The sequence below is a fragment of the Giraffa tippelskirchi genome, chromosome X (assembly GCF_054371585.1).
Source record: "Giraffa tippelskirchi isolate mGirTip1 chromosome X, T2T-mGirTip1v1.2.pri, whole genome shotgun sequence".
NCBI lineage: Eukaryota > Metazoa > Chordata > Mammalia > Artiodactyla > Giraffidae > Giraffa > Giraffa tippelskirchi.
This window is the reverse complement of record NC_137289.1, coordinates 75,350,220-75,366,786: the sequence shown is the minus strand read 5'-3', so window position 1 is coordinate 75,366,786 and position 16,567 is coordinate 75,350,220. Positions and strand designations below refer to the sequence as shown.

General features: G+C 35.2%; 1 protein-coding gene across 3 annotated transcripts in view; it reads left to right on the top strand.

Annotated features, from left to right (window-relative positions):
* Nucleotides 1-16,567, top strand: part of DACH2 (dachshund family transcription factor 2) — an 817,737-nt gene that overhangs the window by 175,356 nt on the left and 625,814 nt on the right. For 2 of the 3 annotated variants that reach the window (XM_081563841.1, XM_081563840.1), the window contains exon 2: nt 4,416-4,454. The exons of the other annotated variant lie outside the window; for it this stretch is intronic. In XM_081563841.1, coding sequence (XP_081419967.1) covers nt 4,416-4,454 — 39 coding nt within the window. The remainder of the gene's footprint in view (nt 1-4,415; nt 4,455-16,567) is intronic. 3 annotated transcript variants of the gene reach the window in all.

The window sequence follows — 16,567 nt, the reverse complement described above, 5'->3', positions numbered from 1 at the left end:
CTGAACAACACGCTTCTGAATAACCAACATATCACAGAAGAAATAAAAAAATACATCAAAATATGCATAGAAATGAATGAAAATGAAAACATAGCAACCCAAAACCTATGGGACACTGTAAAAGCAGTGCTAAGGGGAAGATTCATAGCAATACAGGCTTACCTCAAGAAACAAGAAGAAAGTCAAATAAATAACCTAACTCTACACCTAAAACAACTAGAAAAGGAAGAAATGAAGAACCCCAGGGTTAGTAGAAGGAAATAAATCTTAAAAATTAGGGCAGAAATAAATGCAAAAGAAACAAAAGAGACCATAGCAAAAATCAACAAAGCTAAAAGCTGGTTCTTTGAGAAGATAAATAAAATTGACAAACAACTAGCCAGACTCATGAAGAAAAAAAGGGAGAAGAATCAAATCAACAAAATTGGAAATGAAAATGAAGAAATCACAACAGACAACACAGAAATATAAAGGATCATAAGAGACTACTATCAGTAACTATATGCCAATAAAATGGACAACTTGGAAGAAATGGACACATTCTTAGAAAAGGATAACTTTCCAAAACTGAACCAGGAAGAAATAGAAAATCTTAACAGACCCATCACAAGCATGGAAGTCGAAACTATAATCAGAAATCTTCCAGCAAACTAAAGCATAGGGCCAGACAGCTTCACAGCAGAATTCTACCAAGAATTTAGAGAAGAGCTAACACCTATCTTACTCAAACTCTTCCAGAAAATTGCAGAGGAATGTAAACTGCCAAAGTCATTCTATGAGGCCACCATCACCCTAATACCAAAACCAGACAAAGATGCTACAAAAAAAGAAAACTACAGTCCAGTATAACTGATGAACGTAGATGCAAAAATCCTTAACATAATTCTAGCAGACAGAATCCAACAACATATTAAAAAGATCATACATAATGACCAAGTGGGCTTTATCCCAGGGATGCAAGGATTCTTTAATATCCGCAAATCAGTCAATGTAATACACCACTTTAGCGAATTGAAAGATAAAAACTATACGATTATCTCAATAGATGCCGAGAGAGTTTTGACAATATTCAACATCCATTTATGATAAAAACTCTCCAGAAAGCATGAATAGAAGGAACATCCCTAAACATAGTTAAAAGCTATATACGACATACCTACAGGAAACATTATCCTCTATGGTGACAAACAGAAAGCATTTCCCCTAAAGTCAGGAACAAGGCAAGGGTGCCCACTGTCACCACTACTATTTGACATAGTTTTTGAAGTTTTAGCCACAGCAATCAGAGTAGAAAAAGAAATAAAAGGAATCCAGATTGGAAAAGAAGAAGTAATACTCTCACTGTTTGCAGATGATATGATCCTCTACATAGGAAACCCTGAAGACTCTACCAGAAGTTTACTAGAGCTAATCAATGAATATAGTAAAGTTGCAGGATGTAAGATTAACACAGAGAAATCCCTTGCATTCCTATACACTAACAATGAGAAAACAGAAAGAGAAATTAAGGAAACAATTCCATTTACATTGCAACGAAAAGAATAAAATACATAGGAATATATCTACCTACAGAAACAAAAGACCTATATATAGAAAACTATAAAACACTGATGAAAGAAATCAAAGGGGACATAAATAGATGGAGAAATATATCATGTTCAGGGATTGGAAGAATCAGTATAGTGAGAATGAGTATACTACCCAAAGCAATCTATAGATTCAATGCAATCCCTATCAAGCTACCAACGTTATTCTTCAGAGAACTAGAACAAATAATTTCACAATTTGTATGGAAATACAAAAAACCTCGAATAGCCAAAGCAGTCTTGAGAAAGAAAAATGAAACTGGAGGAATCAACCTGCCTGACTTCAGGCTCTACTACAAAACCACAGTCGTCAAGACAGTATGGTACTGGCACAAGGACAGAAATATAGACCAATGGAACAAAATAGAAAGCCCAGAGATAAACTCATGCACCTATGGACACCTTATCTGTGACAAAAGAGGCAAGAATATACAATGGAGAAAAGACAATCTCTTTAACAAGTGTGCTGGGAAAACTGGTCAACCACCTGCAAAAGAATGAAACGAGAACTGTTTCTAACACCATACACAAAAAGAAACTCAAAATGGATTAAAGATCTAAATGTAAGACCAGAAACTATAAAACTCCTAGAGGAAAACATAGGCAAAACACTCTCCGACATAAATCTCAGCAGGATTCTGTATGACCCACCTCCAAGAGTAATGGAAATAGAAGCAAAAATAAACAAATGGGACCTAATTAAACTTAAAAGCTTTTGCACAACAAAGGAAACTATAAGCAAGGTGAAAAGACAGCCTTCAGAATGGGAGAAAATAATAGCAAACGAAGTTACTGACAAAGAATGAATCTCAAAAATATACAAACAACTCCTGCAGCTCAATTCCAGATAAACAAACGACCCAGTCAACAAATGGGCCAAAGTACTGCACAGACATTTCTCCAAGGAAGACATACAGATGGCTAACAGAAACATGAAAAGATGCTCAACATCACTCATTATCAGAGAAATTCAAATCAAAACCACAATGAGGTACCATTTTATGCCAGTCAGAATGGCTGCTATCCAAAAGTCTACAAGCAATAAATGCTGGAGAGAGTGTGGAGAAAAAGGTGGGAATGCAAACTAGTACAGCCACTATGGAGAACAGTGTGAAGATTCCTTAAAAACTGGAAATAGGACTGCCATATGACCCAGCAATTCCACTGCTGGGCATATACACCGAGGAAACCAGAATTGAAGGAGACACCTATCCCCCAATGTTCATCACAGCACTGTATATAATAGCCAGGATATGGAAGCAGCCTAGATGTCCATTAGCAGACAAATGGATAAGAAAGCTGCGGTACATATACAGAATGAAATATTACTCAGCCATTAAAAAGAGTACATTTGAATCAGTTGTAATTAGGTGGATGAAACTGGAGCCTACAGAGTGAAGTAAGCCAGAAAGAAATACACCAATACAAGATACTAATGCATATATATGGAATTTAAAAAAGTGGTAATGATAACCCCACATGCAAGACAGCAAAAGAGACACAGATGTATAGAACAGTGTTTTGGACTCTGTGGGAGAGGGTGAGGGTGGGATGATTTGAGAGAATGGCATTGAAACATGTATGTTATCAAATGTGAAAAGGATCGCCAGTCCAGGTTTGATGCATGAGACAGGGTCCTCAGGGCTGGTACACTGGGATGACCCTGAGGGATGGGATGGGAAGGGAGGTGGGAGGGGAACACATGTACACCCGTGGTGGATGCATGTCAATGTATGGCAAAACCAGTACAATATTGTAAAGTAACTAGCCTCCAATTAAATAAATTTATATTAAAAAAACAAAAACAATGAAAGATGTGAAAGGAATCTTAATAAGAAGGCTATTAGAAGGAGAGATTTTGAAGGGGTCATGAACTGACCATATATATTTGTAGTGGGTATTAGAGGGAGATTCCTGTTTCTGTACTACTAAGAATTGCAATAAGGCTCAAAATAGCCAAATTACATTACTTACAGGTTTTTTTTTTCAGCTTATCATTTTAAATTTCATTGTTCTTAAAGGGTATAGGAGCACTGGGAACTATTATACTGTTAGAAAGAATGGTTGTTTTGTTAACTGAGATGAGTATATGGGTTTTTATCAATCTCTTTTGTATGTTTATCTTATTTTGTACGGATTTGTGTATGACTGTGTGTGTGTGTGTGTGTGTGTGTGTGTGTGTGTGTGTGCCCACACATAACCCTTTTGGGGAAGATGTAAGATAGTTCAGTATTGCTTCAAAAATTAGTATATAGTGAGGTGTGTGATTCATGGCTCCATGTTTAGGAAATTAAGGCATAGCATTGATACTGGCTTACTTCTATCATCCTGTTGGCCTGATAAAAATGAGAAAAACAATTAGAAAGGATTCTTTTCCCTAAAAAGTATTGGCATACCCAATGGGATGGGAAGAAAGGCCCTTGAGAGAAAGGGAAAAGACACAATATTCCTGAGTCCTTTTTTGAAATTGTTATGACCCGAGGCCATTTTCTTCAACGTAAATCTATAATGATATTTCCTTGCCTTCATACATAGAAAAGCCCTAAACCATATGACATTTCGCATTATTCTTTACTCAGTGGGGATTAGACCAGGAATGTAATAACATTATTCGTATATTTAAAACACTATCTAATAGCAGTTCAGGCTTTCCTACTTTCTTTGTGTCTTCCCTGCTGGTGTTTCATTGTGTGCAAACTATCTAAAATTTCTGCAGAATTTAAGAAGATTTTTTGTAAAATATAATGAAGCCTTGATTAATTGGAAACTAACTAACCAGAACTCTCAATTAACCAGTTTTATTTATTTTTTGCTACACTCTCCTTTTAGAAGGAAGAGGCAAATGACAAGAAAACAAGCTGTTAACAGGTATTTATGTATTTATTTTTTAAAAATCAACTTCCTGGGAATGTCCTGGAGCCTGTACAGTTTCAGCCCAACTTCGATAATTTTGTTCCCTGTACTATACTTACTAAGGTAGGAAAGTAGAGCTGTTTAAAATTTTCAGCAGCAAATATTGAATCTTGCTTAATCCTTAATTAATAATAAAATCCAAATACCTGATTAGAACCTGTCTATCCATTTGAGGGTTTTAGTTAATTGGGGTCTTCACAGTTTCACTGTTGCCAGTTAATGATCATTCATATATACTGCATTAACTGAGAGTGGATCCCAGGATCACACAGGTGGGAGATGACTTCCACCATGGAAAGCATCTCCTTTCCTGGGAACTAAAGCAGAAGCTAGAGAAAGGCTACAAAATTGATGGGGGTTGAGTAAGGTCACTGACATAAAAATAATGTCACCTATGTAAAATAATGGGAAAGTAATTCACCTGCCCCGTGGCTCTGAAATGCTTAGGAAGGTACATTCACTTTTGCAGGGCAGCACAGGCTATTAAGTGTGCTATAGCAATAATGCAAAAAAAAAAAAAAAAAAAAAACCCAAAAAACCCAGGCTTTCTAATCTCCTGGAATCTTTCTAAGCATTAAGCACAGATATATATGCTGTAGGTATGATACTAGTTCTTAAATATTTGAAATTATTTTTACCCTAAAAATACATTTTTAAACTATTTGAAACTCTTAAGATCTATACTTTATATGTATGACAATTTCAGCTAAATTGCAACCGGAGACACCATATTGCTCCAGGGTTTATACCTTTTAGGTTGTAATGGGAACAAAGAATGGGCAGTTAACAGAGATGTAAGGGACAAGGAGGGCAACCTATGATTCTAAAGTACATTTTGATATTGCCTGCAAGTAAAACCCTCTCTTCAGGTTAAGCCACCTTTTGATGACTTTTGCCCCCTTCCTTCAGGGCTGCTCATGATGCATGTTTTATCTGTATTATTTTCTACAAGGAGAATGTCATAGGGTTGTTGGAAAGATGGGGGCCATACCATGTGATTTGCCCTGGGTTTTCAACATGGAAAATGAAAATCATCAAGGTGGTGTTTCAAATATCTGGGGTATTTTCTGTACTGAATGTTACTCTTAAATATCATGCACACTAAAGAATATCCAAGTGACCTGAAGGAGTGGATGTGCCTCCTTAAGTGCTAAACTTATTTTTAAACTGTAACTTCAATGTTAGGGAAACTAGAACTCACTAGATTTAATTAATGAATGATTTTAACTGAAAAAGTTTAAATGGATTGAGCTTTGAGGTTAGGTTTGGAATATTGAAAATAAGTGTTTTTGATTTTATATAAATGCAATTGAATTCAGGCATTGAAATTGACTTTTTAAAAGTAAAATGACATGCAAATTAATGTCAACTTTTTTTCTCTAAACAAAACAGTTTATAACTGTATAGATTTACTTCTAGATTAATCAGAACACACATTGCATATGCAGATATATTAATCAGAACACACATTATATATGCAGTTTTACATTTAGTGTAATCTGAGAAAAACTGTGAAATGTTTTTGAAAGTATATGTACTGACACAGAAACTACAGAGGAACAGGAGACTCACAAATTCTAATACCTACTGAAGCAAGGATGGTAGCATAAATGAAAGGCCATAAGCAATAGGGAGTGGTGGGGACTATGGTGACCAGGAGAGCATATATTCTTTCCAAGGTAGGTTTAGTTGCTCAGTCATGTCTGATTCTTGCAACTCCATGGACTGTAGCCCACTAGGCTCCTCTGTCCATGGGATTCTCCAGGCAAGAATACTGGAGTGGGTTGCTATTTCGTTCTCCAAAGGTGGCAGCTATTACTCAACTCAGCTGATTGCTACCAGAATGGGAATTCAGGCTCAGTGTTGTTAATATCTGACTGTTTAAGAGTAGCTTGGAATCCAGAATTTTATATGAAATTCTCCAATTCTTAAATGTTGGGAACAAGGTCAATAAAAAGCAAAAAAAAAGAAAAAAGATAAAAGCAACGCTATGCAGGCAAAGCAAAACCCATCTGTGGTCTGAATCTAGCCTATGGACTTAGTTTGCAAACTTTGGTTTAAATTGTAAGACTTCTGTGATTTAAAAAGAATCACAGTATGGTATAAATGCACCCAAACATCTTGATGATGGAAAATTCATTTAAAGTAAATAAATAATGAGTGGAGTGCTTGTAAATAATTCTCCTGATATTAAAAATTGTGGTTATGCACTTTGTGATATTTCTCTTACTATATACAAATAGACAAGATAGTTTTACCTCAATGTGGTTTGAAAACTAAGATAAAAGCATGAATTTTTTGTTTTCATGTTTATCAATGCAATGCAGTATGAAAAAACATTTCTTCTATGTCCAAAAGAGAATGTTTAGCTATAGGTTCTGTCATATAATTAAGGCTACTATTTAAAGCACTATTTATGGTGCTTTAATAGGAAGAAAGCCATGTATATTAGCATGCGTTGTTTTATTTTAAATTGATTTGCCTTTAAACAAATTCCCAATTTTATCTAGTGAAATTCCTTTGTTTTTACAAATGGTTAAAATAAGAAATAAAAGAAATGTAAGTAGTTAACACAACAAAACTCCATTTGAACTTTTGATAGGCATTGGTAAAGATAAAACAAAAGCTGGTCATTTGAGATTTTACTGAGAAGTAGCTTGGACTGATCTGGGCTTTGCTTGTTTTTCTGTCCTGCCCTGGACCTTAGCACATAATCCCACTGTGCTACATTGCTTTTGACATCTGTATACCCCTTCATCACTGTCAATCCAAAAGAATATTTGTCTAAAAAGGAAACAATTAAATTACAATCTCTCTAGGAAAAAAAGAAAACAAGAAAAAAGAAAAATACCCACTGCTAAACTTGCTTTAACAACCCCTATGATCTATACCATAAATCCTTACTCAAGATGGTAAATTGACATTGTCATTTTTGATGGGAAACTTAGAGGAATTTTAACAAAGAGAAAAGTGAAAAAGAAAGAAAAGAATGCCAAATGTCAAAACTTAACTAAAAAATCCCCACCTTTCACTTATTGACATATTATTCTACCTGCAGATTTAATACAGACACATATGAAAGATGAGAAACTGTTGGACAACTGGTCAACACATATGACACCATGTAAAATAACTGATGTTTATTTACTTAAATAAAATTTGGGTGGACAGTGCTGCGCTTTCTAGATCAGCAGATATTTTTGATCACAAGTATTCTGTTGTGTGATACGGATAAACTGTTTAAATATAGTAATTAATTAAAACCACTCCCTGAAAACTTTAACAAGTGTAGATTCTTAGTTAATTGGGTAGTCCTCAAAGGTAGAGAATCTAAGAAATGACTTTTTGATGCATTTGACCACTGTAGGCATATAAATAAGGTTATTCAGGATAAATTTTGATGAACTAGTTTTGTTTTTTTTTTTTGCCACAACATTATAGTATCTAACAGTTTTCAAACATGATACCCCTGGTGATTTTTCATGTATTAGTTCATTTAATCATCATGACAGCCCAATAAAGCAAGGGATATTATTGTGATCCTTGTTTTGCAGATGATGACATTGAGGTACAATGAAGGTTAGTGATTTATCTAAGGCCACACAGCCTACAAATACTGAGCTAGCGTTTGAATCAAGGCTGTTTGATTTCAAAGTTCGTATACATTGGATCAATATATTTTATAACCTGACAACTAGAATCAGACTAATTATCAAAACACCTGATTTCATTATATGTGTGTGTATATGTATATATGTATATTTTGTTCAGTTGCTCAGTCATGTCTGACTCTTTGTGACCCCATGCAGCACTCCAGGCTTCCCTGTCCTTTACTATTTTCTGGAGTTTGCTCAAATGTGTCCATTGAGTCAGTGATGCCATCCAACCATCTTGTCCTCTCTCATCCCCTTCTCCTCTTACCCTCAATCTTTCCCAGCATCAAGGTCTTTTCTAATGAGTCAGCTCTTCGCATCATATGGCCAAAGTATTGGAGTTTTAGCTTCAGCATCAGTCCTTCCAATGAATAATCAGGATTGATTTCCTTTAGGATTGACTAGTTTGATCTTCTTGCTGTCTAAGGGACATTCATGAGTCTTCTCCAGCACCACAGTTCAAAAGCATCAATTCTTCGGTGCTCAGCCTTTTTTATGGTTCATCTCTCACATCCATATATTACTGCTGGAAAAACTCTATGGTCCTTTGGCTGCAAAGTAATATCTCTGCTTTTTAATACACTGTCTAGGTTTGTCATAGCTTTTCTTCCAAGGAGCAAGCGTCTTTTAATTGCGTGGCTGCAGTCACCATCTGCAGTGATTTTGGAGTCCAAGAAAATAAAGTCTCTCATTATTTCCATTGTTTCCCCGTCTATTTGCCATGGGGCCGTCCACTTACATACTTACTTTACATTCAGAGGAGGTCATGAAGCTGAACTATATTGTGTACTATAACATTAAAAAATATCATAATTATGCTTGAAATTATTGTTTTGTTCCACTGCCCTAAAATCAGGAACTACAGTTTTACCATACCAGTCTCAGGATAGTCAATCTAGTTTTCAGTTTAGTTCAGTCACTCAGTTGTGTCCAGCTCTTTGCAACCCCATGGATTGCAGCACGCCAGGCTTCCCTGTCCATCACCAACTCCCAGAGCTTGCTCAAAATCATGTCCATCGAGTCAGTGATGCCATCCAACCATCTTATCCTTTGTTGTCCCCTTCTCCTCCTACCTTCAATCTTTCCCAGCATCAGGGTCTTTCCCAATGAGTCAGCTCTTCGAATCAGGTGGCTAAGTATTGGAGCTTCAGCTTCAGCATCAGTCCTTCCAATGAAAATTCAGGACTGATTTCCTTTAAGATTGTTTGGTTTAATCTCCTTGCAGTCCAAGTGACTCTCAGAGTCTTCTCCAACACCACAGTTTAAAAGCATCAATTCTTTGGCACTCCACTTTCTTTATGGTCCAACTCTCACATCCATACATGACTACTTTTAGAGGGACCAAAAACATATTTGCTGAACTTAAAATAAATGTTTGTAAAAAAAAATCAGACAGCACTTATAAAAGGAGATTCAATTAGATTGACAGAATTTTCAAAATAAATCTTGGTTAGTTTTTTTTTTTTAACAGTACTGTAACGAACATCATGTTTTCTTGTGCCCATGTGGGAGAATTGCTCTGGTGTATAAGCCATAAGTGAGATTTTTGAATTGTGGGCTTTAATTTAATAGTTACTGCCAAATTGCTCTTTAAAGCTGATCTGGTTTACCCTCCCACTAGCATTATATAAGAGTTCCTATTTCCCAACATTGTTGCAAATGTAGTAGGTATTTTTTTAAACAAATATTTCTTTGAAGAAAAAAATGATTGTTTTTTTATTGATTCTCTTCCATGATTATAAATTACAGGTGAAACATTGATTCTGATCACTTAGGGCACATAACAATGTTTACTGACACTATTTGTGTCACTTTTTTCATTTAAAATATATGAAGTTCTGATAAGCATACAAATAGTATGTAAAATTTTGTAAACTATTTTCCAGGTTACAAAGCACTTCCTCATATAGCCTCATTTGATGAGATAGTGTGGTGTAGCAGAAAGAGCTCTGGAAAATTTCAAGTCAGAAGTTCATGGCCTTAACAACCCTGAAAATCACTCTGTGGTTTGGGACCTCAGTTGCTACATCTGTAAAATTAGGATGTTTGACTAAGCAATCTCTTAGAAACAAACTATAACCTTTGATCTATGATACATATCACCCCTTTTCCTTGAACCCCAATTTACTTATTGTGCATAAAGCATAAAGACAAATTGAATTTTATCAGTTTGTGAAAACTGTTGTAACACTTTCTCACTTACTTAAGATCATGAGTTTATCCTGTTTATCTTGTGTGTCTCTTAATTCAAGGACAGTTGGGGGTGTGGGTGGGATAGAAGATGGAAGCAGGTGTTCAGCATTAGAAGGACTAGACTGTGGTAACACACCATCTTGAATTAATCTTCAATGTTGCATACTCTGAATCATCATATTACAAATGCTGAAAATGCAATCAAAGTTGCACCACTGTTTGTTGTGGCTTTTTGTTTCTTTTCAAACTCAGTTTATGCACATTTCAGATTCAACGAAGAGACTATTCAGTATTTTCAGCTCACTTAAGATTTGTTTCTAGCAGTGCTTTTATGGTGCTGCACACAGCTACTTAAAGTATTGAGAGGACTCAGTTTGACTATTCTGTATATTCTGTATTTCTATTTGGATAAAGGGGGAGTAAGTAAGTGAATTTTGTGTTTGGAGAGACTTTTCATTAGGAAGATCTGTATCTTTAACCTGAGGTTTAACAAAGAGTTTTCAGGATTTCTTAGATTCTATGTGTACAAGAAAGAACACTCAGAAGCATAACTATCTATCATTATGAGATTAAAATATAAAATGGAGAGACTTGAAACTGATCTTATTTAAACTCCCGGAATTGCAAATGTACCATAAAACACACTCACAGACACTCACACGCTCAAACACAAGGATATATACTATCTCAAGCACAGAATACCCAGAATACCTATTATTTCCAATGACTTTTAAAAAGGAAACTTTTTATCTATGAGAATGTTTTAGATAGTTATGTTTTTAGTGAAGCTTCTACTTATTGAAGTTTGCAGTTCTGGCAAACAGAATCTAAATCAGTTAATCTCTGGTGATGAAGGCATTTTTAGAGACCTCTCTTTTAATGAATAGTCCTGGGAAAAATGTTTGACTGTAGCATTCCTAGGAAGTGAATTGACCTCCTACAGAGTTTCAACATCAGATATTTCAAGAAAATTGTGGTTCACACACTTTGTTCAAATGACCTCCAGATTAATACAATTCACATGTGTATCCTTCATTGTCCAAATGTGACAATCAGCCTAGAAAATCCCAAATAAGTTGCCTTTGAGTGTTTTTACCCATTTTGGTGTATTTGTGAACTGACCCTTGTGCCCATATTTAAGAACTTCCATTGCTATTTTTTGCTAATTGGCACCCTGCTTTACAATTTAAGCATACTCTGAAAACCTCTATTTTGCTTACTGTGTTACTTCCACTAGTTCAGTGAACTTGTGCCAAGTTAATCTAGATTATTTTTGCCCTGATCATACCTATCCTGTGTGGAGATGTAATCAAGTTATCTAACTTTTTCAATAAGCACTAAGTAAATCATTCAAAACAGAGATATCCCAAAACCTTTCAGCTAGTTTCTGTAGGTCAGAGCATTTTCAAGACAGCACATCTTGGGTATAAAAAAAAAAGTGACTGAGAAGACTGTTGGGAAATCACTACTTTGCTTTTTTGAGAAAATAAAAATCATGTATTTTTATTTATGAAAACAGGAAAGGAGGAAATATAAGCATTGCTATTTTGCCCTTTCATCCACATTTCTAAAAAGTATTGTTTGTATTTGTGATGTCAATGGATCTTTATTTATAAAACCATTTGAAGTGAAGTGTTAGTTGCTCAGTCATGTCTGACTCTGCAATCCCATAGACTATAGCCCCTCAGGCTCCTCTGTCCAAGGAATTCTCCAGGCCATACTGGAGTGAGTAGCTCTTCCCTTCTCCAGGGGCTCTTGCTGACCTAGGGATGGAACCTGGGTCTCCTGCATTGCACTTGAATTCTTTACTGTCTGAGCCACCAGGGAAGCTTCACAAAACCATTTACAGTTGTTCTATTACTACTCCTTACTCAGTGCAGACGCTTTTGTTAGCCTGAAGGAAGCCTTGGCAAACATTTATCTTTTATCCACAAAACACCAAAATCATAGACACTTTTGTCTTAACTACTGTCTCCAAGAATACCCAGATGCTTTGCCATGGATAGCATTTAGACAATAATACTATAATATTAGTATAAAGAGATTCTTTTTTGCTATTATTGAAAATCCAGTTTGAACCTTGAGCAAGGAATTTACATAATGTTTCCTTGGGATTACCTACATTCTTGTCCACTGACCTTGTAATTTTGCTCACAGCTGGAAATGTAATGCAGAGTAACTAAGATAATGTTGTTTACACAGACTTTAAGTAGAGTGACATTATAGTCAAGCAAGTGTCACGTCACCCAAAGTGAAGGAAGACTTAATTGCCATAATCCCGTAAATAAAAAAAATTTCTTGGCTATGTGTAGCATAATAATGTAATGTTCTGCATGTTACATTTAATGATGTGAAGGTACAATACATTAGGTTTCAGGCTGTGTGTCTCTTTAATATAAAGGAAAGGAAAGTGGATTTATAGTAGGAAAACAGACTTGTAAGTAGGATACTTTTCTCAATATTCAGGTGAAGTCTGTCTTTTTTTTTTTTATAGTTGGAAGAGTTGCCTAGTAATGTGAAAATGAAGGGACTGCTAAAATATCCATAAATCTAGACAGCAGTGAGAAAGGTGACAGACCATGAATTTCTCTGGAGGGTGCTGGGTAGATTTAACTAAATGACTGAGACAGGATAAAGAGGAAAGGGTGATAACCACTTATTATTGTGCAATGGGGAACATATCATTAATTTACAAGGAGAGTGGTACATTTTCTAAAATTGTATAGCCCCTATTCTTAAAAGTTTGTCAGTGTAACTAATTAGTTGCTAAAACGGAGTTGATTCTAAGACCCAGTATGAATGCATTTGAAAAGGCGGCGCATTGTCCCTAAATTGGTAGGGTTTGTAATACATCTTGATGAATGCTACAAAATAATGTTCAGAAATGGGACTATTATGCCAAAATGGCCGTTCTTTGGTTTGTAATCCTTGAAGGAATTATGTTCCATGGCAACGTGCTCAACAGTCCTGCAGATATGTGTGAAGTGCCTTAAAGACGTGCCCTGCTTTCTATTTTTGATAACACCCGAGTTTTCAATACAAAAAATACACTTGCTCAAAGGGTTCACCTCCTCCCAGTATATTAGGACTTCAGAGATCTGCTGTTACTTTGGATTATTATTGGGAAATTTTGTTTTTTAACTAATTATAATGTTCAAAAGAGGGACAGTACAAAATGATTCAGCCATAAAATGTAAAACATTGTCTTAATAAATCCACTAGGAAACTAAGATGTTAAAATTATATGTAGCTCAATCAATAGATTCATGTAAAGCAATAGCTCATAATTCATGATACAAAGTGATAGATCATCTGATATGTAGTGTTATAGATTTTAAAAAATATGTAAATGATGTGAAAACATATAAAATATTCAAGCCTATTAATAATAGCAGCCATGCTTTGATTTGTTGCAATTAGAAGAATTTAAAACATTTTAAACTGATTTATTATTACCAAAGATTCTCCCTATAGATAATATTTTTATTTATATTTATAAACTATTCGTTGATTTTTATTTGATGGAGGTCAGATGATTTGGACATTTTCATTTAAAATGGCTATTTCTGGCGAAGTGGTATGTTTCTGCAATATAGTCAACAGAGCTGTATGCTTATGCTGCTTTAAATTGAAATTAATCTGAATAACAAAAATAGCTATTTTATATTCTTTATTCTGTAAGTGTTTTATAAACCCCATTAAATTACGTTGGTGTAATTTATATTGCATCAATATATTGATATTATATTGATGTATCTAACATGTTAAGTATAAAATATTCGTGGTTTTTATTGTTTAATCATGGTTTACTTGTGGCAATAAAGCTCCCACTGTATTCAGAACATTACATGAAGGGAATTGGTGACATCTGTTTGAAGCAGCCCATTAAAAAATTGTATATACATATTTTACTTTTCAGTTGCATTATAAACATATACTGCTTTCCTTAATTCGTGTTTGTCCAGCCCTCCCTCCTCAAAAACCACTCCTTGTGATTTTGGGGACTATGTTAGAGATTCATGTAGAGACAAAGCAGTTTTTTAATAAAGTTGAGCTTGGCACCAAAATGGTTAGAGATGATGGTTTTTCATTTTAATGAAGTTTTTATTTTAAAATAGTTTTAGGTTTACAGAAAAATTGTAAAGGTAGTACAAGAGACTTGCCATATACCCTGTACCCAGTTTCCTTATTGTTAATATCTTAAAATTAATGAATCAGTTGTCACAATTAGTGAACCAGTATTGACATACTATTGTTCAAGTTTATGGTTTATTTAGACTTCTTCAGTGTCCCCTAATGTCCTTTTTCTATTCTAGGATGTAAAGTGAAAGTCACTCAGTCGTGTCTGACTCTTTGCCACCCCATGGACTATATAGTCCGTGGAATTCTCCAGGCCAGAATACTGGAGTGGGTAGCCTTTCCCTTCTCCAGGGGATCTTCCCAACCCAGGGATCGAACCTAGGTCTCCCGCACTGCAGGTGGATTCTATACCAGCTGAGCCACAAGGGAAGCCCAAGATGTAAGATACCATTTTACATTTAGTCATCATGTCTCCTTAGACTCTTCTTGCCTTTTTCCAGTTTTTCAGACTTTCCTTGTTTTTGACGACCTTAACCGTTTTGAGAAGAACAGGTCAGGTATTTGCGGAATGCCCTTCAATGGGAGTTTGTCTGATGTTTTTCTCATTGTTAAATTATGTCTTTGGAAAGAAGACCTCAGCAGTAATGTGCCATTTTCAACACATCAAAGATACATGCTCTCATTATGACTTATCATTGTTGAGGTTGACTTGACCACCTGGCTCCTGTAGTGTTTACTAAGTTTCTCCCCTATATAAAGTTATTTTCTTTTCCTTTTCCCTGTCTATACTGTACTCTTTTGAAGTTTTTGGAAGGAAGTCACTATGTGCAGCCCACAGTTAAGGAGTAGGGAGTTACTTATCTTCACATTCATGAGGGCAAAGCATTTGCAGAATTTATTTGGAATTCTTTTGCAAGGGAGATTTGCCTCTTATTATTTATTCATTCATTTTTTTCACTATGGTCTCATAGGTATTTAATTTATATTTTGGCTTGTAATCCAATACAACATTATTCATTTTATTCCTTAAATTTTTCCAACTTTCGACATTAGGTGCTGTTTGAGCTGGCTGCTGTGTACTTTCTGCATGTCTCTGTCATTGTATATTTTTCTGAGCACTTCTTTACTTTCTAGCACTATAAGATGCCTCAAGCTCATTTTGTATATTACTGTGCTAGTCCTAGAATCAGCCATGAGGGGAAATTTTGGTTGGGGGAAGATTTGATTTTCTCAATCTTGAGTAAGTGTTGGAAGTGGCTAAAAAAGAAGGTCAGGGGAACTCTTCAGTTCCATTTTCTTGTTGATACCCTAAATTTTCCATCATCCTGGTAATGTACATAGACCTCATTGTCTTACCACATATATCTCTTCATTTCTTTCATAATATCTAGTAATTTCATACTACATCTATGATATCTAGAATATATCATAGTCTTCTATAGTCACACACATCCATGATCATGCATAGATTTTAAAAGGTACTGTGCACCTCTGCAGCATACATGTCCTTTCTGTAAAACACCTCCCCTCCCTGTATCCAATATACTAAATTTATCATCAGTTTCTGAGTCACTGTGGATCCCTTTTTTCCTCAGAGAGAGTTTTGGGTCAAATAAGTTTGTGAAATATGGTGTTAAATAAAAATAAACAAGTTTGTTTATCACAGGTCTTCTCAGGGCTTATAATTCATTAATTTGCTCTATGAATCTATAAGATGTAATATACATAATTTCTCAGTATTTTTACTAAAAGAACCTTTTGTTTAAAAAACTAGTATCCCATGAAATACACTTTTGAAAATACTGTTATGGTGGTAGGAGTCCTTAGTTTGTAGTCAGAAATCTTGTGTTTAATCCGTCACTGTAAATAACTAGCTCTCTAATCACAAGCTAACCACTTAACATCTCTTAAGTCTTTGTTTTCTTATCGATCAAATGGACCTGTGGATGTCTCTCACAAGATTGTCGTGTCTCACAAAATTTAATAATCTCTGTGAAGGTGGGGACCATGCCTTTGTTTTGCTGACCTCTGTTGTCTCTAGTATCCAGCAAATTTTCCTAACGTTTAGTCTTCAAATCCAATAAATATTTATTGAGCAATTGAATGTTGCTATCATTTACGTTATTTTCTATTTCTCTCATA